The 25,726-nt window shown below is 26.9% G+C and overlaps 2 protein-coding genes and 1 long non-coding RNA gene across 7 annotated transcripts in view; 2 read left to right on the top strand and 1 right to left on the bottom strand.

Moving 5' to 3' along the window:
- LOC107453327 (uncharacterized) overlaps positions 1–2,334 on the top strand; it is a 171,467-nt gene extending 169,133 nt beyond the window's left edge. For all 5 annotated transcript variants that reach the window (XM_016070105.4, XM_071177506.2, XM_016070103.4 and 2 more), the window contains one exon: positions 913–2,334. In XM_016070105.4, coding sequence (XP_015925591.3) covers positions 913–1,160 — 248 coding nt within the window. In that variant the 3' untranslated portion in view covers positions 1,161–2,334. The remainder of the gene's footprint in view (positions 1–912) is intronic.
- Positions 2,335–2,499: 165 nt separating this feature from the next.
- Positions 2,500–6,595, top strand: LOC139424992 (uncharacterized). Its single transcript, XR_011636143.2, has 2 exons — positions 2,500–5,347; positions 5,413–6,595. It is a non-coding gene; the product is annotated as an uncharacterized LOC139424992 (long non-coding RNA).
- Positions 6,596–13,566: 6,971 nt separating this feature from the next.
- LOC107453321 (sodium channel protein PaFPC1) overlaps positions 13,567–25,726 on the bottom strand; it is a 37,645-nt gene continuing 25,485 nt past the window's right edge. Inside the window, exons 20-27 of the mRNA XM_043042688.3 lie at positions 24,522–24,698; positions 20,810–20,932; positions 18,631–18,882; positions 16,622–16,678; positions 16,417–16,543; positions 16,068–16,168; positions 15,330–15,606; positions 13,567–14,745 (exon numbers count right to left, since the gene is read on the bottom strand). Of these exons, the coding sequence (XP_042898622.2) occupies positions 13,769–14,745; positions 15,330–15,606; positions 16,068–16,168; positions 16,417–16,543; positions 16,622–16,678; positions 18,631–18,882; positions 20,810–20,932; positions 24,522–24,698 (2,091 nt within the window). The 3' untranslated portion in view covers positions 13,567–13,768. The remainder of the gene's footprint in view (positions 14,746–15,329; positions 15,607–16,067; positions 16,169–16,416; positions 16,544–16,621; positions 16,679–18,630; positions 18,883–20,809; positions 20,933–24,521; positions 24,699–25,726) is intronic.

Raw genomic sequence — 25,726 nt, 5'->3', positions numbered from 1 at the left:
AAATTTGAATTCAAATAAATGACATGTAATTCGTTAAACCTATAAGAAATGTGCTATAGTATAATTCGTGATATAAATCAATAATCGTCAAATAAATTCGTAATATATAAATTAGTGAAAAAAAGCGTTTTCGACAAAATACTAAAATAGAGATCTATCGACAAAGACTACTCACTTCTGCCTAGCTTAATAGTATGAGATTGCCGCAGCTGATGCGCTATGGTTATTTCAGTTTCCGTTTTTAAAAGCGTTATATATGTTGAGCCACCTCAGCTAGATTTGGCATATGACATTTTTAGCGGCAATCATTGGTCGATTCGCCGTGTAAGAGAAATAGTAACGTAAACAAAACAAAGCAAACGTTGCCACCAGCGGAAAAGAAATACAGCCAAAATTTGGGAGCCACGTAAGAGATTTATATATATTAGATTTTTTTTTAAAAACGTACTTTTTGTAATGAAACCAAAATATGCGGTTTTTAAACCATTCATTCGGTAATTTGTTCATATGGTAACAGTTTACTGGTAATTCTGGTTTTCTAAATTATATTCTTTCGCAATTCGAACAATTTTTATAAAAAGCGTAGGGAAACAGATTAACTTTAATGCCAACAGATGGCGCGCAGACTGAATGAATATTCATGTTTTTTATTTTGTTTCAGTTTGATTTCTATAGGTAGAAAGGTGGCTGCCCTTCTGAAAATGAGATGGCTTCAAGCTCCCACTGCGGATACTATATTGAAATCAAACCTGAATTTTTTTTAAAAAATTTGCTTTATTGCATCGATAAACAGTTCATATATTTATTTATTTATCTATTTATCTATCTATCTTTCTATTTATCTATCTTCTTATCAATTGATTTATTTATTTATCTATGTATGTATTTATTTGTTTATTTATTTTCTTTTAGACAATCCAATTCATTGTGACTGCAAAATAGCATGGTTGAGAGATTGGATTCAGAACAAAGGAGCTGACATCGTTCAAGTTCCCGAAGAGACAAAATGTGAAACTCCCGAAGAGTATCAAAACTTGCAACTAGCGGAAATTCCAAATGATCAACTCGTGTGTGTTTCGCACGGAGAACGTGTATCAACACCTTATAATTCTGTAATTGCATCGGTAACGTTGACCTTGGTTTTTCTAATGGTAACTTAATTAAGAAATATAAACTACTGTCAAGAAAGTGACCAATTAAATGATAAAATACTTGGAATCAGTATTTAAATAAGTTTCCATTCAAAGGATAGAATTTATTTCTGAACCTGAAACGTTAAGAATTAGGATGTATAACAAAATTAATGAAATTTAGATTTGAGTGAAACATTGAGAAATTGAACTGATAAAAAAATGTTCTTGTATTTCTGCTCAAGGCATAAAACTTATTTCTGATCATAAAACGTCAACAAATGGATTGGTCTATAAAATTAGTGCATTTTTTATCAACGAATTTATCATAGCAAAATTGTGTTAATAAGCAAAATAATGAGAAAGATGTAAGAGAATCACTAGAGAGAATGAAACTTAGCTTTGGGATTGGCGTATAAAATGAAAGGTACAGCGCAAATGCATTGATATTTGAAGAGAAATATTAAAATACAAAAACAAAAATTGATGGAATGTTAAGAAATTGAACTGATGAGGAAATTGCATTTTTTATGAAAACATGAAACAAATTTCTGAGCCTAAAACGTCAAAAAAATGGATTAGTGTGGAAAAAATAAGTGTGTTTCTTATCACAAACTGCACAGTTAAAAAGTTGTGTTCATTAATGAAATAATGGTACATCATTACAGATGATGAAAATTAGTTATGAAACTGATGGGGAAAATAAAAGATGAATACATTTATATTTGGAAAAAAGTTATTAAATATGAAACAAAACTTATGAAATTCAAATGTGGGATATGCATTTAACTAATGAGAAAAGTTATTATATTTTTGATCAAAACATGAACAAAAATTTCTAAGCCTAAAACGTCAAAAAATGGATTGTTGAGTAAAAATAAGAGTAATTCTTGTTGAAAACTGGAGTGCTAAGAAATTGTGATAATTAACAAAATGCTGTATATCTTCACAGAGAATGAAACTCAGTTCTGTAATTTACGGAGAAAATAAAAGAAACAGATAAATGCTGTTGGTTTTGAGAACTGGTTGGTTACAGAAGAATATTCTTAACGACAATTGATCAATGTAAAAGTAAATACTTTAGATACAGTTTTCTCAAAAGGAAAATAGAGACTTATATCGACTGTATGTATTTTTCCCACTCAAAGAGGTTATTATTCGAGATCTTGTTGAGAATTTCAAATAATTATACACTGTTTGAAATGATATTTAAAACAAAAACCGATCTCAGAACCAAAACATTTTCTCTTGAATTTTACACTTTATTCTGTGTTTAAATGAAGAGTTATTAGTTTAAAGTAATTTTGCAAAATTGTAATAATTTAAAAGAAAAAGGAGCAAAATGGGTCAAAAACTATATCTGGCATCGCATAAAATATCGTCAAATAAAACAGACTCAAAGCCACATTAGTTCGTCAAACTTGGTATTTCCACATGATACACAACACTTGGATGTTCCATTAGAAAGAATTTACGTTTGTCAACGCATTATAATTCATAGATTTAAAATCTGAAAGAAAACAATTTAATATAGATTTTATGTTCTTTAATTTAAATTGAACGTCAATTTTGTCTCCAAAAAATATATCATTTTTAAATTTAAAATGAAAAAAAAAATTATTCTTTTTTTTTTGCCTATAATTTTTTACTTTCTTAACTTATCTTCAGAAATGTTGTTTTAGGAAAGCGTTGTAGAAAAATTTAATTTTTATGTTTATATTCGTGTTAAATTTATAAATACCTTGTTACCGATGAAAAATGGTGCTGTTTTTGGTGTTGATGCTGATCTATTAACTGAAAAAGTTGAATCTCGTCACAAATTTTGATATTATCGTCATCGTTGGAACTATCGAGGCAAAAGTGGATGAATTTGTTCATTGACTTCTTCAAGTCTTTGAAAAATCCTGCATTCTAAGAAGGAGATTAGAAATATTTAATATCTAAATGTTGTAAAAAAGTGAAAATATTTTTTCTTTTCAAAAAAAAATTACATACGTATGTATCTGATATTTTATACTAAATACACAGCATTTTTGTATTCTTTTTTTTTAGTATAAGTTGCTTAATATTTCCATATTAATTCACAAGTAGTGCTTTCTACAAAAATATAATGATATCATTACATGTTCTTTTAAAAAAAGTGTTGAAAAAAGTTATAAATGCTTCAAACTGTTTAACGCGTTTTTTTATTGTACCTCTAAGTTTATTATGAGGTCGAAACCAAGGAAGTCGAAATAAAAACGTGTGTACAGAAACTTCAAACATAATATAATAACATACTAATTCTACATGGTTGACTTTATCAGTCTGTTAGAAAGACAACTGTTCTATGCCCACCGAATAAATTATTAAATTGTATTTAAGTACAAAATAATTGAAATAATTTATTAAGAAAAACTATTTAAAACTATATAAATAACTTTCAAAGTGATGTGTTGTTCTCTTTTATTATTGTATGGTGTTGTTATTTTTAAATGTAACTGTCTCAATTTAATTTTGAGAAGTAAAAAATTGAAAAACATTTGTATTATTCTCATGATGTGAAACTGAAATTAATCCAGGAAGTTTGAATGAATTTTAAACGTTAAATTTTAAATGTTTTACTTTTTTTTTTATAAACGCTATTTGAAAAAATATTTTTAATTTTGCATTAATAGCTTTTTTTTTAAAAAAAATTTGCATTTTTTTAATTTTATACTACATATTTTGATTTAATTATGTAGTGAAATTTTTATTTGGACAGAACTGGATAATTGGAGAATATAATTTTATTTTTAATAAATTTTAAACTTCTGTTGCGAGTATATGAAAAAATGGTATTTTAATAATATCGTTATATAAATTAGTTATTTTATAACCTGACGCAACATTAAATTATTTATAATCTTAAATAAACTTAATATTTATTAACCCAATTTTTCTATTTTCAAAAAACAAGTACAACTAAATAAAGTAACAGCTTTTTCACAAAGTGATATTTCCATGCTCAAAAATGAAAATTGAATATGATAAATTGAAAAGATAGCAAGTACCTACAATCATTATCCCTTTTTTAAATTTTATATCAAATTGTGGGAATTACATATTAAGAAAAAATACCACCTCCGTTCATATAATTTCAACTTTTTCAATATATTACTAAATTCAAATTCTTTTGAAATTGAACCTAGTTTCTCTATTCCAAAAGACATGCATTGAAAAATGTCTCTTTTTTTTTAAAGAAAAATGACATTAATAGGACAAGAATCTTTTAAGAATTTGGGAAAGTTTTAAAGATATTTGGTACTACTGGGTCAGAAAAATATCACCAAACTATTAATGGCGCCAACCGTATTTGTTTGAATTAACATGGAAAAATGCATAAAGAAGATGTTTCACTTCAATATTAAAGGTTATTAAAAATTTTATCTGTTCTCAATAATAAATTAATAATTCAAAGTATGGATCTTATTTCGAATGTTTACGGCCATCTCAAGAGACCCTTCCTCTCCGAATGAAACTCAACTGTGGAAGGGATGAAGTGCTAACTTAGAAGTGCTGTGGAAGGGATGAAATGCTGGTAGGAAAATTCTAAATAAGCAATAATCCTCGTTATTTAATTTTCAAAAATGAACTGATGATGGATAATTGCTCTATTTGGCAGTATCTTTCGATGCATGTAAAATGCAAAGCCGGCATCCAATCACAATTTGAAATATAAAGAGAGTGGTATCTTAGATTTTCTATCACTTTATTCTGACAAAATTATGTCAATGCAATTCTAAAATCAACAATTTTCGGTTGGTAGTTTAGCATACAGTTGCCTGTTTTTAGAATTTTGATAAGTATCCTTGTTTTTATGAGCTTTTTTGTTTTTATGTACGTTAAAAGAATTTTTCAGCATCATCCAAATTGGTTTTCATCAGTTTAAACTCTAATAACATTATATTTTGAAAAAAATCTAAAAACTGACAAACGTATAGAAAATTGCTTCCTCAAAACCACAAATCGCATTATTTTTATTGCTTTTAAATTTTGAAGAAAATTCCTAGAAGTTTTAAAAGCCCTATTTCTCTACTTTTCGTTGTTGTTTCTACTGCCTACTTGCCATGCCAGTAAGTTTGCTTGGGAAACCAAGCGAATTTAAGGAAGAGGGTGCGTTTCTTATTTTTCAGACCCCATCTATGGCCAAGAATACCTTTTCAATCACATACACACGTCACAGCCAATTTTACGGGGTTGACCCATTCATACATCTGTTCACACATTCATTCCCAGATCATAATTTTGACCTCAACCGGAGGGTGATCAATATCCAATTCAGGAACACCCAGAGGTATTGATTTGTTATGGAAACTTAGAGGGCTTTGTGACCCCAACAGATTAAACGCGCATCCTTCACCATTTAATACACGGGGTTTCTTCGGCCGGTGAGATTCGAACTACAGTTCTCACAAACGCGAGTCCAACGTCCTACCAAAAACAGGCTATCCCGACCCGCTATTTCTCTTGGCTCAGGTGATAAAGCGCTCGCCTTCCAATGAGGCGAACCGGGTTCGAATCCCAGCGATGGATGGTCGATATGAATTCCACATCCAGCGAAATATCCTCAGTGGTAGGTTATCGTGGTCTTCCTTTCCATGTAACGTAAATGCGGGTTAACTCCATCAAAAGTCCTCCACGAAAGCAAATTTCGCCCAATGCTCGATCCAGGAGTTCCCTTGTCTTCTGGATTGGGTTCGAAATTACAAGGCTACGGAGTTGAACATTAGTAGTCATAAACCCATAAAATTGGGTCGGCTGTTCAACGACGGTTATAAAATAAAATAAAACAAAATAAATAATTACCTGTATTTTCTACCTTGTTTGAAAGGTATTGTGCTGTCTAATAATACTTTATCATCAAAAGTTTAAGTACAAAAAAAATATTAAACAAACGCAAATTATAAATTTAACCTAAAATTCAAGCTGACGAGAGTAGAGGCCTCTTAAGAGGAGTAGTACCAATATTTTTAGCATTGTTTTTAAATAACTTTTTTTCCTAATACTTAGTTACTTAATGAATCCTACCTAACACATTAGATTTATGACAAACTATCACAGATTCCCGTGTATACCGAAAATTTATATTTAATATTCATTCAAGTTATTATTTAACCATTACAGAATTTTTATTTTATTCTGTGAAGTATAGACAAATTCGAATAATTAGTTTACCACACTGAAAACTGAATGTTATTGAATTATATAAACAATTTTCAAATAGTGTTTTTGGTATAATTTATTTAGTGTTCCTTAATGTAACTGAAAATAAAACATTATTTAAGTTTTGTAAGTATTTTACTTCTCAGACAATCAATGTCATATTCTTAATGAAATTATATTCACCTTAAAAATTCAAATTAACTGTTAAACACTGTCTTCCTCTTGATATAACACTGTCTTTTAATAATATTGTATATAATTAAAACTACATTTTGACTGTTTTAGTGTTGTGAATTCTTTTCTTAAAACAAACTCTCCTCTTTCATATTCTTATTTGTATAAATTTAGAAACATTTTATAGGTTCTAATATGATTTTTCTCAATATTTAGAAGAAAAAATAAAAACATCGCCATTTTGGGTGTTCAATTTTACATGACATTTTTTTTTTCTTCTTAGAACTGTCACATTAAAAATGAGAAATTACTGAGCTATATAAAAAAATGCACAGAAAACTATGAAAAAATATTTGAACACTTGATAATTATTTCAAGAATTATTAAATTTTAAAAAATATCACGTTTGCCGCTCTTTGACCCAGAGAATCTAACTCTGCTCAGAAAATGGATAGAATTCAGTCAGTTGAATTTTCTGCTCATTGAAAGGGCCACATTTGTAAGTGTAAATGACAAAAAGATTTTTGAAAAATTTGAATATCCCTCAAAAAATACTCTACTTTTCAATTTAAAAATTAATAAATAAAATTTTTTTAAAGAATATTACTTTTTCTTTAAGACACAAAAGGGGCACCGGTGTCCCTTTTATATATTTTATTCTGACGCTGTAATTGCAAACCAAAATATATTTTGATATTTTTAATTACAAAAAAAAAAGAACTATAAAAAATCTAGAACTTATTTTTGTACTAAAATATAAATCCAAAAAAAAAGGTAGTTTGAAATTTTTTTTCGCTCGTACTCAAAAATGTATCAATAATTGATTTTGTAAATTAATAAAATTTCAGGAATGAATAATTGTCGCTCTTAAATCTAAATAACTGAAAAAAAAGTGCAAATTTGAAGAATTATTGTGTGATCCGTGTTTGGAAGATTTTACGTTTAACGCAGAAAAAGATACCGGTGTATTTCATAACCATAAATTATTAAAATGCAAAATCTAATATTTTTCATTTATTTTGATCTAATGAAAGAGCATGAAAAATGCTAGAATTAGTATTTTAATAGTTTATGGTTATTAAATACAGCAATGTTTGATAAAAAATTCTGCGTCTAAGGGTTAAACAATGGCCTGCATTACATTACGTTTTACTGGAGTGAGCTGAACACTTCGTAACGTACAATTACAAAGAATTAAGAATAATAAATGGGAAGTGCGAGAGAAAAAAAGTTTAATATTCTATAACTAATTTAAATATTATTAACTGTCAAACTTGTAGTAAAAAACAGAAAAAGCAGTTTGAAAACCATTTGGATTTTATTTCAGAGTATATATAGCTCTAAATATAATTGAAATTAATAATTTCTAACATTGAAATTCATTTGTTTAAGCAGACATAAACGATTTTTTTTTTTTTTTTTTTGGAAGACGGAATATGACAAGGTATTTTATAAACTTTTCAATTATTAATTGTCAATTTCCCTAAATATCTATAGCAAATAAAATTACTTCAATTTTATTAATTATTGTGCCGCACATTTTGTGTTTCTTAATTTATAAATATACACCGAAGAGCCATTACATCATGACCACCCACCATCTATAACAATGGGCTCGCCCAGGTTTTCATGGTTTCTCGCCCAGGAACAATGTTTCATGGGGCACATTAGGACCCATAATCCTCATAGAGCCATCCCTTACGTCTGTAAGCTACTTGACCATAGTTGCAGACCAGGTTCACCCATTCATTGCAACAGTTTTTCCTGCTGGGGATGGTGTTTACCAACAGGATAATGCACCATGTCATTAGGGTCTAATCGTCGAGGAACATTCCAGTGACTTTCAAGTCATGTCTTGGCCCCCAAATTCACCTGACCTTAATCCAATAGAGCATTTGTGGTCCTACTTGGTAAAGCGAATTCGTGCTGCCACGATACCCCCTCGCAATGTGAGGGAATTGCAGGACCAGTTGGTGAGCGCTTGGTACGCGTAACTGCAAAATCAACCTAAATAGAGCAATTATCAGTATATCGGTCGTATACAATAGCCTAATAGAATAATTATCAGTAAAACGATATAAAATAGTATATGGCTCATTTACTATTATATAGTAAATATAATATATATACGAGTATATATAGTATAATATATAGTATATGGCTCATTTACTATTATATAGTATATATCTATCGCTCATTTGGTGAAACAATGATGTAACTGATAATTACTCTATTTAGTTTGATTTTGCAGTTACGTCATTGTTTCACCAAATGAGAGATATATCGTGTAGTTTGTAAAGATCAAAATAATTTAAATGGAATGACTCTTATGGTTCAATAGCACTGTAGTAAAACAAGACATTTTATAAGACATAACCAAAACTAAAAAAAAAATCCTTCACACAGTTTAATATATTTATTAGAACATGTTCATCACATTAACAGACAAAAACAAACGTTATATAGAGCAGTATAAAGATATTTATTGAAAAAGACATTTAGTTCTTCAACAAATCTTTAGAAAGTAGCACTCAGTGTTTTAGATAATGCCTTTGAAATAAGTTAAAGAAAAAAAAACTATGTACATTCATTTTGACAACACAATGCACAACATACAAAGACATTCCAGCCAGGATAAACAATCTGTACAGAGTAAAATCAATAGAGACAAAACAGCTGCTAAAAATATATAAAAATAAAGTATTTGGATGATCTATGAGCATGAGTTTTGTAACAGTAAAACTTGATTGTTGTTTGCTGGTCAATTAACCATTCATGCTGCAAGTTCCAATTCTAACCATATTTACAGATTTCAATGGGCGCTTTTATAGAATGGATCTGTTGGAGATCACCTTCAACAATTTAAACTTGTGCATTCATAAAGCCCACCAATTAACTGTAATTGAATAAACTTAGAAGTGGTCGTATTTAGAGAGCCTCAAATAGCTCCATTTTAGAAAAGCTCCCAGTCATAAAATAATAAATGTAAGGAATGAATTAATGGCAATTATATTTTAGATATAATGAAAGAAAAGTACAGTTATAAAAACCAGCACTGACACACTTGTGTGAAAACAAAATTTTCATAAAATGGAAGAAATAATGACAAGATTTCAAAGTTTTTCTCTAAAGTAATTAAAAGACAGTTTTTAACAATTAATGTCTACGCAGAAAAATTTCCAATAAGAAATAAATAGACAAAATAATACAAGTTATCATTCTAAATTACAAAATACTGTCGTTTTAATATTTCTCCACTATTAGTGAGCAATACAATAAATTTTCAAAGTCATCCGAAATAAAATATTGAACAAGTAGTGAATGTGATTGCTAAACAACCTCTTTTTTTCATTTTACCTATCATAATATTTAAAATATTACTTTTACACTATAATTTAAAATGTGATGTGAAGAATTTCATAAAAATTATAATTGCAGCAATGTTCATCAGCATCATAAATTACAACTTCAGGGAATGTTCATTATCAAAAATAATGAGAATATTCTTTGTCACCATAATTTACAAATTCTAGGAATGTTCACTGATATTATAAATTAAAACTAATATGAGTGTTTCACCATAATTTTAAACTTATAATATTAATACTAACAATGTACAACAATAATTGCATGCGAAAATGTAATTGAAAAATTGTAATTCTAAAACTGCATTTTTATTACATTACAATAGTATATAATTTATTAATTAGCATGCATTTAATAGTTATTACACTTTAACAAATCAATAGTCACAACAGCAAAAATGTCAACAATCTTTGCAGATTTATTTATAATATACACTATAAGTTGTATATAATTAAATCCGTATATACAATTCAATATAGAGTGCAAAATTAAAATTATTTAAATTTTAAAAAACATTACAAACGTTAATCGCATGGCAATATCAGACAAAAGGTATTGACAAATATAGCGATGGTTTTATTGTGAAAGAAAGAAATATATGAAAGAATAATAGCATACATAAGATGTAGCCAGAAAATTTTCTGAGAAGATTTTTTAAAATTTAATTTCCTTTTTCTTTATTTTTTTTATAAAATACTAATTACACTATTAAACAAAATTCAACTTTTATCTTTGCATTTGGTTAGTAAATGTATATGCTTAATTTAATCAAATTTTCACTATCAGGTCACATTTTCTAAATGTAAAGGAATAAGTAATATAAAGATGGTCAGTGCACATTATTGGCACTATTGTCCCCAAAATGCAATTACCAGGAGTGCTTCAATGTAATTTTTTTTTATTAATTGAAAGTATTTATAAGCAGATTATAGCACTGTTTTTCAATAACTGCATATACATTTTGACAATAAAACAAGTTTAAAAAAAACTAAAAAATTCCTTAAAATCTACCAATATTGATATAAATAGGCAAAGTTAAATATCAATTTTATTTAGAAAAAAAAAGAACTAATTAGTAATTCATTTCAACTGTTCCATAGCATTAAAATACAAATACGAAGAAAAAAAATTTTAAATTTCTTAAAAACCTAATGTTGTAATAAAAGTTCTGAAGGCATTTTTAACTTCTACAAAATAAATAAATGATGTAAAAACATGGGAAATTCTATATTTTAAAACAGATTCAAAATGGATGTTGAGCAGTGTTACATAAAATCAAATAATTCCTAGAGATTCATTATAAATTTGGAAAAATAACTCGTAACTAATTAAGAAATAGCTATAATTCTCTGTTAAACTTGTTATAGTATTTAAGGCTAGGTCACTGTGAACAAAAAATCTCTCACTGAAACACAATTTCACAATTTAACTTGAGATTTGGAACACAAATTAGCTTACTACTTTAACTAGAAGTACTAGTTAATAATTCCAGGCATAATATCATTTTTTTAATCTATTAGACAAAAATGTCAGTCATACCCATAGAAATGCAATATTACTTGCTTGCACAAACAACATATCATTGACATAACATATTTTTAACTTGTACATCTACAAGTGTAGCGATGTTTTTAAAAATTTAATTAAACTATACCATTAATGTGCAGAGTTAACAATCGTGCAAAAAGGAATTAATCAAGAAATTTGTAAGACAATTAATAGAAATATTTGAAAATACAAACCCAGAACAATTATATATTAGGAGATTAATTATAACAAAAGCTGTTTGTTTTAAGAATTTTATACGAAAAAATAAAAAAATATTAAATCAAGCTATTTTTCTCACTCCATTTTATTCATATCACAAGATCCAAAAGGACGGGAAACAATCATCTGGGCAAAGAAGTTCAAATGGTTTTCTATAAATAAGTAATAATACTTTCAAAATAAAAGATAGATTTCAAATATTAAGGAAAATACGCCAAGTTTCATTCACTAATTGGCCAGCAAATCATTCACTAATTTGCTAAAGCTAGCAAATAATATTTTAACATTTTTTGGTCTATTTTGAACACAGTAAAAGTTATAAGTTATTTAAAATGACAATTTTTACTCCAAATATGGAAATAATTTTAAAGAGGTAATTATTTAGCAGTGTTGGTAGTAAAAGATTAATATTCCAGTTTACATTAATGAGGTGATATAAGAAATGTGCTTCCTAATTTTACACAGTTTATTCCAAAAAGCAAAATATCCTTATATTATATATATATATATATATATATATATATATATATATATATATGATACACCATCAGAACTCTTTACCCATGAATCATAAGTTTTTTTTAATATATCAATGATATACTGTGCAACCAGCATCATTTATTATAATTCAAGTCTGTATATAATTTTGGAAGTAAAAATAATGGCTAAAAAAACTAAATAAATCTGTTTGTTACAAATATAGATATTAAATGAGTTTATGGATTTAAATTTTAATTATGAAATTAAAAAATTGCAATAACTTTAATACAAAACTGTATACTTTTTCATACAAAAGAAAACAAATCCTTAAAACTGAATTCTTACCCAACAAATGTAGTTGAATAAAATAAGGCTTAATAATAGAATAATAAGTTCTATACAGAAAGAACAACAAAATATTTTAACTCTATTTTCTTTGAAAGAGTAACAAAATGAAAAAATAAATAAATATTATTGTTAAATAGGGATATTTCGGAGAGAAGGGTATATGGTTTGGAGAGAAATATATAAACATAAAATTGGAATGAATACTTTTTAAGCATTCATTGAAAATTCCTGTATTCAACATTGAATTCTGATTACACCATACTTTTAATTAAAATAAAACTTATGAATGTTTACATTTACACAGCTGATCTTAAAAAAGAAATAACATTCAACAAAAAATTTTACAAATTCACAATAACCGATTTTCAAGAAAATACAAAAACACGAACTTGTAAAACAACAAATTTAGGAATCAGGAAAAGAAATTTAGGAAATTCTTCATAAAGCCAGAAGGTAACACAGTAGCATTAAAAATATCACAGAATCAAAAAATCTCTTTTTTTCTTCTTTTCAGCAATAAAGAATGCAAACATAACAATATTTTATTGCAGAAAAGGCAATACAGTATGTAAAAATAGCAAACCATATCTACACATTTGCATACTTATTACATTTAACCAACAAACACTTTTACAGTCTTCGAATTTTCCCCCCAAAAACATTATAATCTACACTGTAGAAATTAAAACTATCTTTCAAGAAAATTTAACAAAATAAAATCCACCAAGGAGTCAAATTTAACTAGAATAATTCTCAAATGATATTAGTTGATTAATTTCCTTAACAAGCAATACATTTTAACTAATGAAAATTTTTAAAAAAATAGAATGTTTTGTTTGAGTTCAAACATATCTAATTTTAAACCACAAAATGTAAGATTGAAAGGAGTTGTAGGACATAATTTAGCAATGGGAGAAATAGCTTTGTACATTACTTAATCTAAAAATTACTTTGTTAAAGATTTTCATATATTCTTTACAAATATTTTAAAAATGCAGTAAGTTCCTTAAATATTAAGCAAATAATCACATTTTTATTTAACAGCTACTCATAATATTTATCTGCACAAGAGCTTATCAACAACTTATTTCATAATTATGAAATATTTAATTTTCCCTTTTGACTTCGCGATGAGCAATTTCTTTCATAATTTTTTTTAAATGTAACATGCAGAATAACACTATTCTTAAATTTTTATTTCACTGACAAGTAAAAACAGCGATCAATCTTTACCAACATGGAAGCACTTGTCGTTCTGAGCTGTGAAATTCACAATATTCTCTTGGTGGGTGTCGTAAAATACTTAACAGTTGTTCATTCTACAAGGAGGCATGGCTCCCAGATCGGATATCTGCAGTTAACACTGTGTCGATTTTACCTTGATCAGCAAGCCTTACTTCACTGTAAAAAACTGGAGATCTTGCTAGAGTGCCAGAATATAGTCTCCAGGCTCTCTGAATGACACCGGCACAATAATGCTGTCTTTGTCTCCAAAGAGTGCAGCTAATCTTTTTTAGAGTTTTACCCTTTTTGTCAAGTAATCCTGGTGCACTGTCACTCACCTCAATGAGATGTGCTTTGTGGCTCATGTAATCTCTTGTAAGAGCATCCATGACATCTGTATAAAAAACCAAATCTCCTTCATAGATTGGGATATTTAAAGTAGCGATGAGGAACCGATTTGGCTTGCTGAAATGGAATGGTTCTTCTAGGACATCCAATAAATCAGGCAAGTTGGAGAACTTAATGATGCCATGGGCGTTACTGTCAAATTTCTGCCAAATTTCAGCAAACATTTCATAGTCCTCTTTTAAAAGGGCATTTTCATATTCCAGCATTGCATTTTCATAATTGTCTAATATAATAATAAAGTGAGTTTTTATGATAATATAATACATGATTATGATGTAAGACACAACGTAAAATATGGACGTGTATGGCCAGTGTCCATCATCGTGCAAGCACTGGAGCACATCCACCCAACCTGCCAATGTTGACAGTTGGAAAAGAAGCAGCATGGCTTTTGAAAATGTCTCAAAACTCAGCTCACCGCTGAAATCCCAAGACTGTTGGACGCCACTAAACAAATGCACACCGAATGAAGCATAAATAAACATGTAAATCAACTGAAGCACTACAACGCTTACGAAAGCTGGAAATGAAGTATATAAAGCATAGGTCAATGGCAACATTCCACGAATGTATCTCCGTAAATACCTTCGACATTTAATGAAACGGATTAATCGTAACATCGCCGGCAGCATTGGAGAAGAGAAAAGATTCTCATACAATGCACCTATAAATTAATAAGAAATCAGACTGGAATTAAATGAAACAGTAAATACACAGTACACAAACATTCACAGCAACAATTCACTGACTTTTTCAGACTAATTTTATCAATTTTCCTTGATTTTTGTACATGATGGCTAAAATTAATAATATTTCAATTATGCCGCCTTCAACATAAAATACACTAAGCTTATATAAAGTATTGTATTTATTTAGTTTAAATCGTATGATAAATACTTAAATTTTCTTTTAGAGATAAAAATTAACATTTTTTTTTAAAGAAAATATCAGATTTTTATGTACTTCAAACTAAATTAATTAATTAATTTTCCCTAAACTTTGATTAACTTTTCCAGAATGATAAAACTCCATACTTTTCCCTGTTTCAATTGTTCTGCGACTATCATGAAATAAAGACTATTTAAACCTCATATTTTCAACTAAGCATTTGCAAGAGCTCATTTGAAAAACCTAATCTTTCGTAAAAAAATATCTAATTCTTCATTTAAAAAGACCTAAAAATTATTCTTCTGATTTAAGGAGGAAATATATACACAAAAAAAACTAAATAAAACTTCAAAAACTTACCACAAATACATAGAGCAAGCACTATTAAATCAAACATATTCCAGAATGATAAGAAAAAGTACTGCCTGTAAGCAATAAGCTTCAAAATGCACTCTACTGTGAAAATGATGATGAAAAATATATTTAGTTCAAACATAGCTAAAGCAAACATCTCTGATGGATCAGGATCATACATATCCAAAGCTATGAGAAGCATATGAAGTCCAATGAAAACAAATCCAGCAATTTCAAAGTTATCACTCATAACCATGCGATAAACAAATGTTTGAAACGGTATCTGAAAATATACAAATATTTTATCACAATCTACAATCAAAGTATAAAAAGTCAAAATACATCAAAAATTTAATTATTGGTTAGTACAAGATTAAAAAATACATTTTTTTTTATGAAAAAAGGAAAAGACATAGATAGTAATAATAAAATTATCCTCCATTTCTACTTATCATTCAAATAAGATAAAATATTTCATTTAAAACAGAATATAAACTTTCAAGAACTTACATTACATTGCTTAAATATAGATATGGAGCTGATCAAAAGATATTATAAACTAATGTTTAAAAAAAAATTAAAGAAAGGGAAAAAGTACAAAAATTGAAAGGAGAAAAGATCGTTAGAATATTTTTTTCGGGTTGTGGAATTCATGTTAAGCTAGAAAAGACCAACTCTCAGAGTGCTGTGAAATTAGCTTTCAAGAAAAAATATTTTTTTAAAAATCATAGACAAATAACTTACGCTCGGAGATGGAGTAACTCTTTGCAATTTGACACTTTCCATTTTTTTCACAGCTTTTTCATACAGCCACTTAGATTTCGCATTTAAGCGATCTTCTTTTTCTGTAAATGGTAAATAGTTTAAACTATGTTATTAGAAAAAATACAAATAGTACTTAAAAAACCACTTAATATATTAAAACAAAATAAGTCATTTTGGAAATAAAAATATGAAATAAAATATAATTCTCATATAAGAATGGTAAGAAATAAATTATGCAAATTCCATAACATTAAATAAGCAATATTAATAGTAAAATTAGTAAGTCTGCAAGAAAAGTAGCAAAATAAACAATTATGTAACTAATTACCCTGCTTTTGACTATTGTAAAACCAACAAGTAATTCCAGCAAATAAATTTAAAGTCAGGAAAGTGCTGAACATGATAAACAGTGGAAAAAATGAGGCTGTGTAAATCTCATTTCTAATTTCATTGCTCTGGAAGAGAGAAAAAATATGAATTTATTTCAAAGGCTTTAAAAAATGCTCTTTAAAGTTCAAAAATTAAAAACTTACTGAATCTGAATTATCAATTATCCCAGTAACAAAGCTCATCCAATTTTGTAAAGTTGCCTACAAAATAGATAATATGGATTAAATATTGTACTAAAAATCATCAATAAAAGAATATGTATTCAACTTTTATTGATTTTTTTCCTTAGTATAATCAGAAAACACATGAAAATAATATCGAATTTAGTGATTAGATAGTCCCAAATTCTTAAGTCGGGAGTATTCTTTTCCTTAAGACAGTCTAAGCTCATTGTACTCAAAACAACAAACATATTAATTGATTTTGAGATCAGAATTCATACAAATCAGGTTCACTAATAACTGAAAGAAAACATATGCATCCTATGCTGTTGATGTTTAAAAGGCGAGAGTGTAGGGAACAAGTGTAGAATGTCATTTACACATTTGATGAAAGTTAAAGATTATTTTTGAGAATTTAATATTAAAACTTTAATGCTTTTAGACATAAAAGATTCCTTTCTTAATTTATAAATGCTTTAATTCATCTTACATTATATTTTAAAATGACTTTCACTGAAGAAAATGCTCTTGGATTTATCATTTCTATTGAAAAATGTTGTTTCATTAGGAATAATAAAAAAAAACTATAATATTTTCTCTTGTAAGTTTTCCTTATTATTAATACATCATTTATTAATAATAAGGAATTTATCTTTATCATTATTATCAAAATTTAGCAAAAATTTTATAAACTATTTAAGTCGTTTTAAGATGGTTTAACTAATCTTGTATAAAAAATAATATAACCAAACTATAATGAATGACATTGATTACACTCTGAAAAAAAAAAACAGGAACTGAAATGAAAAAAAAAATATCAATTTTTAGCATATTTTAATGAAGGTTTTCTTACTTACAATTTGTATTTAAATGTTGGTATCCAGAGTATTCCAATAAGAACAAAAAACTTAACTTTTAAATAAAATATTTTTATTTATAATGAATTTATTAATTTTTATTTTATCATATATAGATATGTTAGAAATGGCTTCCTCAATTTTTGAGGCACATTTGATGAAATTTTCAATCACTGCTTGGAAAAATTGCGACTGGATAGAAAATCTAATATTCTCATTAAGGATTTTGATAGTTGTTGATTCTCAGACTTCATGTCCAGAAAAAGAAGTTCTAAATTACACTCTTGAAACTACCAATTCTTGTCGTTAAAAAAAATTAAATAAAACTATGACCAGAACTTGAAGAAAAAAAAGTCGAATGACAACTTCCTGTATATTATAAGTAGTCTGATTTTATATCATTTTAAAAATTCTTTTATTCCAATACAAAAAAAAATTTAACAAATTTCATAGATCAAAATTACATCACATATGATTATATAACATAATTTTTATATTTGTTTCAGAAAATATTACTTAATTTTTTTTATTTATGAGATGTATTAAGTATTATAGTTGAAGACTTCTGGTTTTATATCATTTTCAGATTACTTTATTTCAGAATAAAGGTTTAAAATATTTTAATACTCAAATTAAAAACCAAAATCATTATTTTTTTATATACTTTACATACACGATAAAGAATTACAGTGTGTTCATAAAACTGTATATCATAAATTGCCTAGTTTTTAATACAGAAGAACAAAAGGCACATAAGAATTCAAAAATTCTTTTATTCTGCAAATTTGAAACAATATTCCTAAAAAAAGTTTAATTTATTAAGTACATAACTGATGTGATAAAATTAACTAAACATATGTAATATAATTATCATAAAAAAATTAACATTTTATTTTTTAATGAAACAACTTGAAACTATAATGACACTAATAGTTGCATTAACAGTTTTCTAAAGTAATATGAATTAGTAGATAATGATAGGTAAGTAGAACTAATGTACATGAATTCTTAGTTTAAACTTATAATTAAATTACTATTTTTTTGCTAAATTGAAAGAGTTTTTCCAGTAATTACTAAAATGATTTCAATAAACCATCATAGTATGTAATTAACATAAAGAAAATAGCAACATACCACTTGAAGTAAGGCAATGAAGGCATTCTGAATTGTATCAAAATTTACTTGAGAATTTTTTAAAGTTCCATTATTGGCAATACAGGCAGAGGCAGCGAATTCCATGACTTCGTTATTTGCATCAACACAATAATGCAATTTGCCTTTGAACATGGCAACTCCAATAACTCCAAAAGCGATCCACAAATAAAACACAAAGAGAAAAGCAATGATGTGTGAGGCAAAGGCTTGATTTAATGACCACAAAATTCCCTGCAAAATTTAAAAAGTCAGCACAACTGGAATATATCGAAATTCATTTCTCAAATAAAGCATTAAACTGAGACTAAACTTTATCCTAGAAGCCAAAACATGTGTATGTACAAACATATGCACAAAGATCATATTTAATTGAACCATCCTTTAAAATATATAGATTATAGTTACATATTTACAAAAAAAAATTCTTTATCTCTATTTGACCTTTTGATGGGAGATGGGACACCAGTGACCTTTTTTTCTGAGGCTCTAATTAAAAACAAAAATATATTTTGGTATTTTTTAATTATGAAATACAGTCTGATAATTAAAAAAAATCCATCCGATTATCAGATTTATATTTGTGCTAAAATATAAAATACGAAAAAAGTAGTTTAAAATACGTTTTTTCATACATATACAAAAACTTTTTAATTACTGATTTTGTAAATTAAAGAAATTTCAATGATGAATAACTGTTTTTCTTAGATCTAAATAGCTGAAAATAAGTACAAATATGAAAAACTATTGTTTGGAAGTAGCCAAGTTTGGAATATTTTGCCTTTAACGCAAAAAGAAGCACTGGTGTTTCCTGCTGCACTTCATAAATTAATAAAATGCAAAAATATAATATTTTTCACCTATTTTGACCCTAAATTAATACAAAATAATAAAAAAGAGGTAGGAAAAATATGTTTAATAAAAATTCTGCATCAAAGGCATAATGAATAATATTGCAAATGAATGTATAATATAAAAAGTATGCATTATCTTTATATTTAAAAAGTATGTTTTCTCTCTAAATGATGCTTATAATAGTGTTGTCTGTATAATAATTAGTTAAGCCTTTATTTTAAACTTAGTTAGGGAAACAGAAAGAAATTTACAAAATGCTTTTAATATTGTTAATTTTGTATTTTATTAAAAAAATTAATAACTTTTTTTATTTATTTTCATTTCCTTCTTTTATCTACTATGCTTTCTATTATTTCTACTATAGCAGCATCTATAAACTCCAATATTTTATCACTATTTATTATTTTCTCTCTCACAATTATCTTGAAGTTCTTGCTCCCCAAGAATTTCTTAATTAAACAATTAAACAAAGGAAAATTATCTTCATCAATGCTGTGAATTTCTCTTCAGTTAGTCTCAAATACAGAACCAGTTAGGACTAGTTGCACATAAGACCAGTTCAACAGAAATAAAAACTTTACACAATAATTCTTTCATGTATTGTGTATGTGTTGGCTGTCTGATGAAAATTTGAATTTTCCCAATAACTTAAAATTATAAAAAATCTGAACAATCAAAACTCGAATTATTGAGACTTTGCCATGTAATTATATATAAACTAGCTAAATACACATTCTTTGTAAGGGTAAAAAAAACTTAAATAATCTCAAACTGAAAGCTAAAATAATTACAATGCTTTTTATTTATTTTTATTTGTTGTTTTTCCCAGTGATTTAACATTATTAGATTAAGCAAAACCAGTTTTTAAAAGTTCATCCCATCAAAATAAGCATTAACTATATTCAGTATAATTTGGAATAATGCTTGAAGTTAACTCTGACATCAATTTAAAAAACAACATAAACGCTTTACAATAGATTTGGAGAAAAATGGCTGGAATTTTTTTTTTCTCTTTTGGTACCCATCAATCTGAAACTGGTATCTTTTAAATATTTGATATTTTAGAACAATTAATAAATAAAGCAACAATTAAGGAGTTCGATTCTGGACGATTCTTATTTTATTATGCCAATATAAGCGAGAGGCACAAACTCTGTATTTCATTATTATAGATATTTATCATGAGCATTTACAAAACTAAATAAACAAACAATCACAAAGATAAATTACACATTTCAAAATATGCTATAGCAACTCTTTAAACCAATTTTATAATACTTTAGAGTGTGATAGAAATTCTTCTTACTTTGGATTGCTTATTGAATCCTAGTAGCTTGTGAAAAACTAATAAACGAAACACTCTACACAACTTTAATGCAAAGTATGTTTTGATCCTTAACTCATGTAGAATAAGATATGAAATGGCATTCTGTAATACAAAAAGAATATTATTAAAATATAATATTCGCTTAGCCCTGTGTAAACTATTTTTATAAAAGATAGTTTATATTTTCAATTAATTTTATTTTGTTCAACCTATCTCTAACTAAATATTTTTCAAAAAATAATAATTGATTACTACTGTATTTCTGCAGTAGTTTAAAGAAAGCAAAATGTGCCGCATTACAATTCAGGTTCAAATAATAAATAATATGTGAAGACAGTAAAATGAGTGCCAACATTAAAATTTAAAAAATGAATAAAGGTTTAACACTTAAATACCCAGCATGATCATGCTACAAATAGAAAAAGCAAGTAGCATTTGCAAAAAGCAAAAAAGCAAATTTTAAAACAAACTAGTAAAGCTCTACTAAAAAGTATCGATAAAGAAGTGTGTAGATAAGTATAGAAAAGAATAAGAATAAAAGTATAAGACAAAAAGATTAAAAGTCTAGAAAAATAATACGTACAAGCTCAGATATCTATCTATTCTCAGATCAATTCTCAGATATGATAATAATATTGTTTCATAAATTAAGACCTTAATTCCTAAACGCAATATATTTCTAATAATAAAAACTTTAGATAGTTAAGAGTTTTTGATAAAAATATAATTTAGCACACTTATAAACAATCACGTAAGTCAGGTTTTATATTAATATTATTATGCTCGGTTGATCTCATTCACGATTGATATCATTCTTTCCCTGTCCAATTTATGAAAAAATTATTTTTTAAATAACAGAGATTGCTTTAATATTAGTTTACATTAAAGCTTCAGCTAGCATAGTTTGATTATTATTTTCTGAGCTCAAAAGGTTTACCTCTAGCACAACTATTTAGGATGCAATACTTTTGAAATTTGCAAGAAGGCTTGGAGGTAACTACAAAATTAATGATCAAGAGAGAATGATTTGCTTTAGATTGGATTGAATGTAGATTGGCATAAACACCAGAATTCTTTATAGAGTGTCATATTAAAACTTTAATTACGTAATCAAAAATTTCAAAATCACATGGGTTAATAAACAATTGAGGCAAAAATAAAATAAGAAAAAAAAGAATCACATAAATCTCTTAAGATTAAATTTAGTTTAATAGAGAATTTCAGAATACCTGCAGCTAGATATTAAAAATGTTACTGTAAAATAAAATGCAAAGGTTCAAAAACTTTAAAATTTAGAATTCAATAATAACTATATCTCTAAACATGCTCATCGATAGACTTCGTCTCCATAAATAACCTTGGCTTAGGATTAATATAACTTTACAGCTGCTATCATTCTACTTAATAATAACTCATGATTGTTTCAGAGAAAAGCAAATAATTTAAATTGAAATTAGACTGCAGTAAATTACAAATAGTTTTTTTTTTCTGGGAACAATCAGTTTCAAAATAAGCAATTATAAATAAAATGTACAGCTAACGTTAATAATATTTTACTAAGAAGCACAAAACCTGTACAAAACATTATAGTCCGTTAATACAGCATCTGTTACCAGCCTTTTATTTGATTTTTAGGATTAACAATATTTGATTTGAAAACAAAAAAAGTTGTGAAATATTAGCAAATAACTTTTTTAACAGAAGAACTGAAAAATAGGCTACTAACAAAACATTTACAATTATGCATATAGAATAATGTGATTTTACAGAAAAACAGCATTGAAACACTTAAAACACTAAAGCAAATATAAGTATTTTTAAAATTACCATTCAGCTATTGATTTGAATCTAGTCAGCAATAATGCATGCAAGCAAATAATTATGAAATAAAATCATACAGCCTTTGTGCAAACAAAAAACTGAAAAGAAAATAAGCAAATATAATCTACAACATTAATCAAAACAAGATATCATAGCAGGATAATGCATATGCATATTATGAGTATGAAAAATTCGAATCATCTAAAACTTCACCATGAATTTTTAATGCGGTGAAATCTTTTTAAAACAATACAGTGGGAATTTGGAAAAAGAGCTTTTATACACAGATTATTGTTACAAAGAGTTTAAACATTTATAAAACTTTTACGGACTTTTAATGTGTACCAGCATAATACATGAATGAACATAATGTGCATGTCCCATATTTACATCCAGCATACATATTTTAAATGTGTCTTTTGATATCTTTTTTACAAATTAATTATTTACTTACAATAATTATTTCCTTGATTTTATTTTTGAAAAATCGTTAGTTCATTACTAGGCACATTTTATGCTCTTAGTTTTTCACATTATTTTAAGATAGCTTTGTAAATATCACCATTAATGGCACTTTTAGAGTATTAATGTTTTTTGCTAATTTCACAAATTTCAACAGCGTCAGCAATATTTCTTTTCTTTTCTTTAAGCATTTAGCTATCATTGATTGAGAAATTGTATACAATTTTGCCAGCGTTGATTTGTTCTAGTCTTACATCAATGCACAAAAAATGAACATTATAAAAAAATGAGATCAAAGTTCAGCAAGTGGCACAAAAAAACAGATGAATATGGTAATAGGATCTTTCTTAATAGGATCTTTGGTTCTCTTCCTTAATGGACCAAGAGATGAAATTTCCCAGTACAATATTTGTTTCACCAAAATAAAGTTTGGTAAAACTGTTACAGTTATAAACATGTTCACCAGAAAAATTATTATTGATAGAGACTGGTAAAAAATGCAGCAAAAAAATTCATTCAGTACCTAAGGCTATTATTGCTATATGTAGATTTATTGTTAAAGACAGGCTGTACTCTATTACAGAATTTAAAGTCACAAATCTCAATAAAGGATTTTTAAAATAAATTTCAAGACACATTATCCTCATCAGCTTTCTATATATTTACAGATTTTACTGTTGAACAATAGCATTTTTTTATACTACCGCATAATATTTTCCAATCAAGCTTTATCATGCTTTATAGGATTTTTGAATAAAATATAGAACAACTATTATTAAGAAACTATGAGAATTTAATTTATTGCCAAATTATACCTTTAAATTTTCCTTGATTTAAAAAAATCTATATTTTCGAATCGATATTTAATGAAATATTCGATCGATATCAAATATTTCATTAAATACCCCTTTTTTCATTTTAATTTCTAACAAATAGTATTGATAGAAATTATACAGAGCTGGATTTTAGATCGTTAGGATCTTTCCACATGTACAATCTAAGCTAATTTGGTTTAAGCAGAATGTAGCAAGTCATACACTTCTAAAATCTCTCATTTTTTCTTTGATTGAATTGCTGGTCATTTTTGAAACATCTCGTAACTTTTCAAATGACATTATAAATTGAAATACAACTTATTGTAAATAAAGGGAAAATGTGGTATTGACCATCATCTTAATCACTATGCAAAATTTTGATATTAATGAGAACATTCTAATAATGTAGTAAGGAAAAATGTCATAAAAAATAAAGGGTAGTCTGGTCTACTTTTTCTAACAACTAAGAATTTATTTTAGATCAAGAACTTTTAAATTTTTTTATCCTTATTGAAATGATTTAATAATAATCATGGTGTACAATTCTAGATTGTAATGAAATTATTTTCTAATATATCCATTTATTTTCTTACCAAAGTTGTCCAGCCTTCTAAAAAACCTGTAACACTTTTCCAGTAAGATGCGATTCCATAAGCAAACATTTTTAAAGCCATTTCAAGCAGAAAAATAAGAGTAAAAGTTCTGTCTGCATACGTGGATATTTGCTTGATAATTGGCAACTTTTCAGAGGAAAAATTCAGCTCGACAAACTAAAAAAATATATAAGTCACATTTAGACATAGATATCAAGTTATTGTTCCCTAAAGAATAGAAAAAAGTCTGAATTGACATTTTCTTCATATCAAGTGATTAAACGTTAGCTTTTAACTTTCACACAAGCTAATCTTGATTTTAAAAAAAATATTTAAAAATGTGTCTTGCGCATAATTTGCAATATAAAAACAATACTTTAAAGTTAAACAGGAGTTAATTTAGTTAATATTATGCAGTTAATTATAGTTAATTTGCAATAACGTGAATAATACCATAACTCCCTTTTTTACAAGGCCTCTATTCTGTTACTATTAATTTCATGTTAATTGCACGAAACTGCAAAAAAATAACAAAAACAGTTTTAAAAAATACAACTTTTTGAGCACTGAGACTATTCCTGCTGATTCTTACCTAAAATGACCTCCTGAACTATTATGTAAATGTTTTCTCATCACCCAGCATTTTATGGAAATGTCCCCTACTCCATATTTATTACTTTTCAATAATTTATGGCCATTATTTTTTTTTTATTTTTTAAAAGAAGGAAAGATTATTTTTACCATTTAACATCTTATGAGGAACTAAAAAGATGAAAAACTCCTTAACATGTTACTGTTACAAAAAGTTACCATTTTCTGAAAACTAAAACATAAACAGTTGTTACAATGGGTGGTGGGGAGAATCAAAGCTCATATTAAGATACAAGAGGTCATTTTACATAATAATCAGCAGGAATTCAATATTCATTTCAAATAGTGCATAGTTTAGATGAGCTTTGTGTTCCTATCATTTGACTATGAACTTTTTATGCTTGCCAACTTTTTCTGATTAATTAGAGCATTTTTATTCAAATATTTAGAGTGGTGGCAAATTTCATGATTTAATATTAAACTATTTAATAATTTTAATTTAGAATGACCCATCCCACAACACAAGCAACTTAAATACATATATATATAAAACCTATTAGTGCATAAAGTTTTTAAATGAGGGCAAAACCAAACAAAATAAGTTTACATTAAAT

This window comes from Parasteatoda tepidariorum, chromosome 2 (assembly GCF_982258835.1).
Source record: "Parasteatoda tepidariorum strain Cologne lab strain chromosome 2, Ptep-v5.0, whole genome shotgun sequence".
Taxonomy (NCBI): domain Eukaryota; kingdom Metazoa; phylum Arthropoda; class Arachnida; order Araneae; family Theridiidae; genus Parasteatoda; species Parasteatoda tepidariorum.
This window is presented reverse-complemented; position numbering and strand designations above follow the sequence as displayed.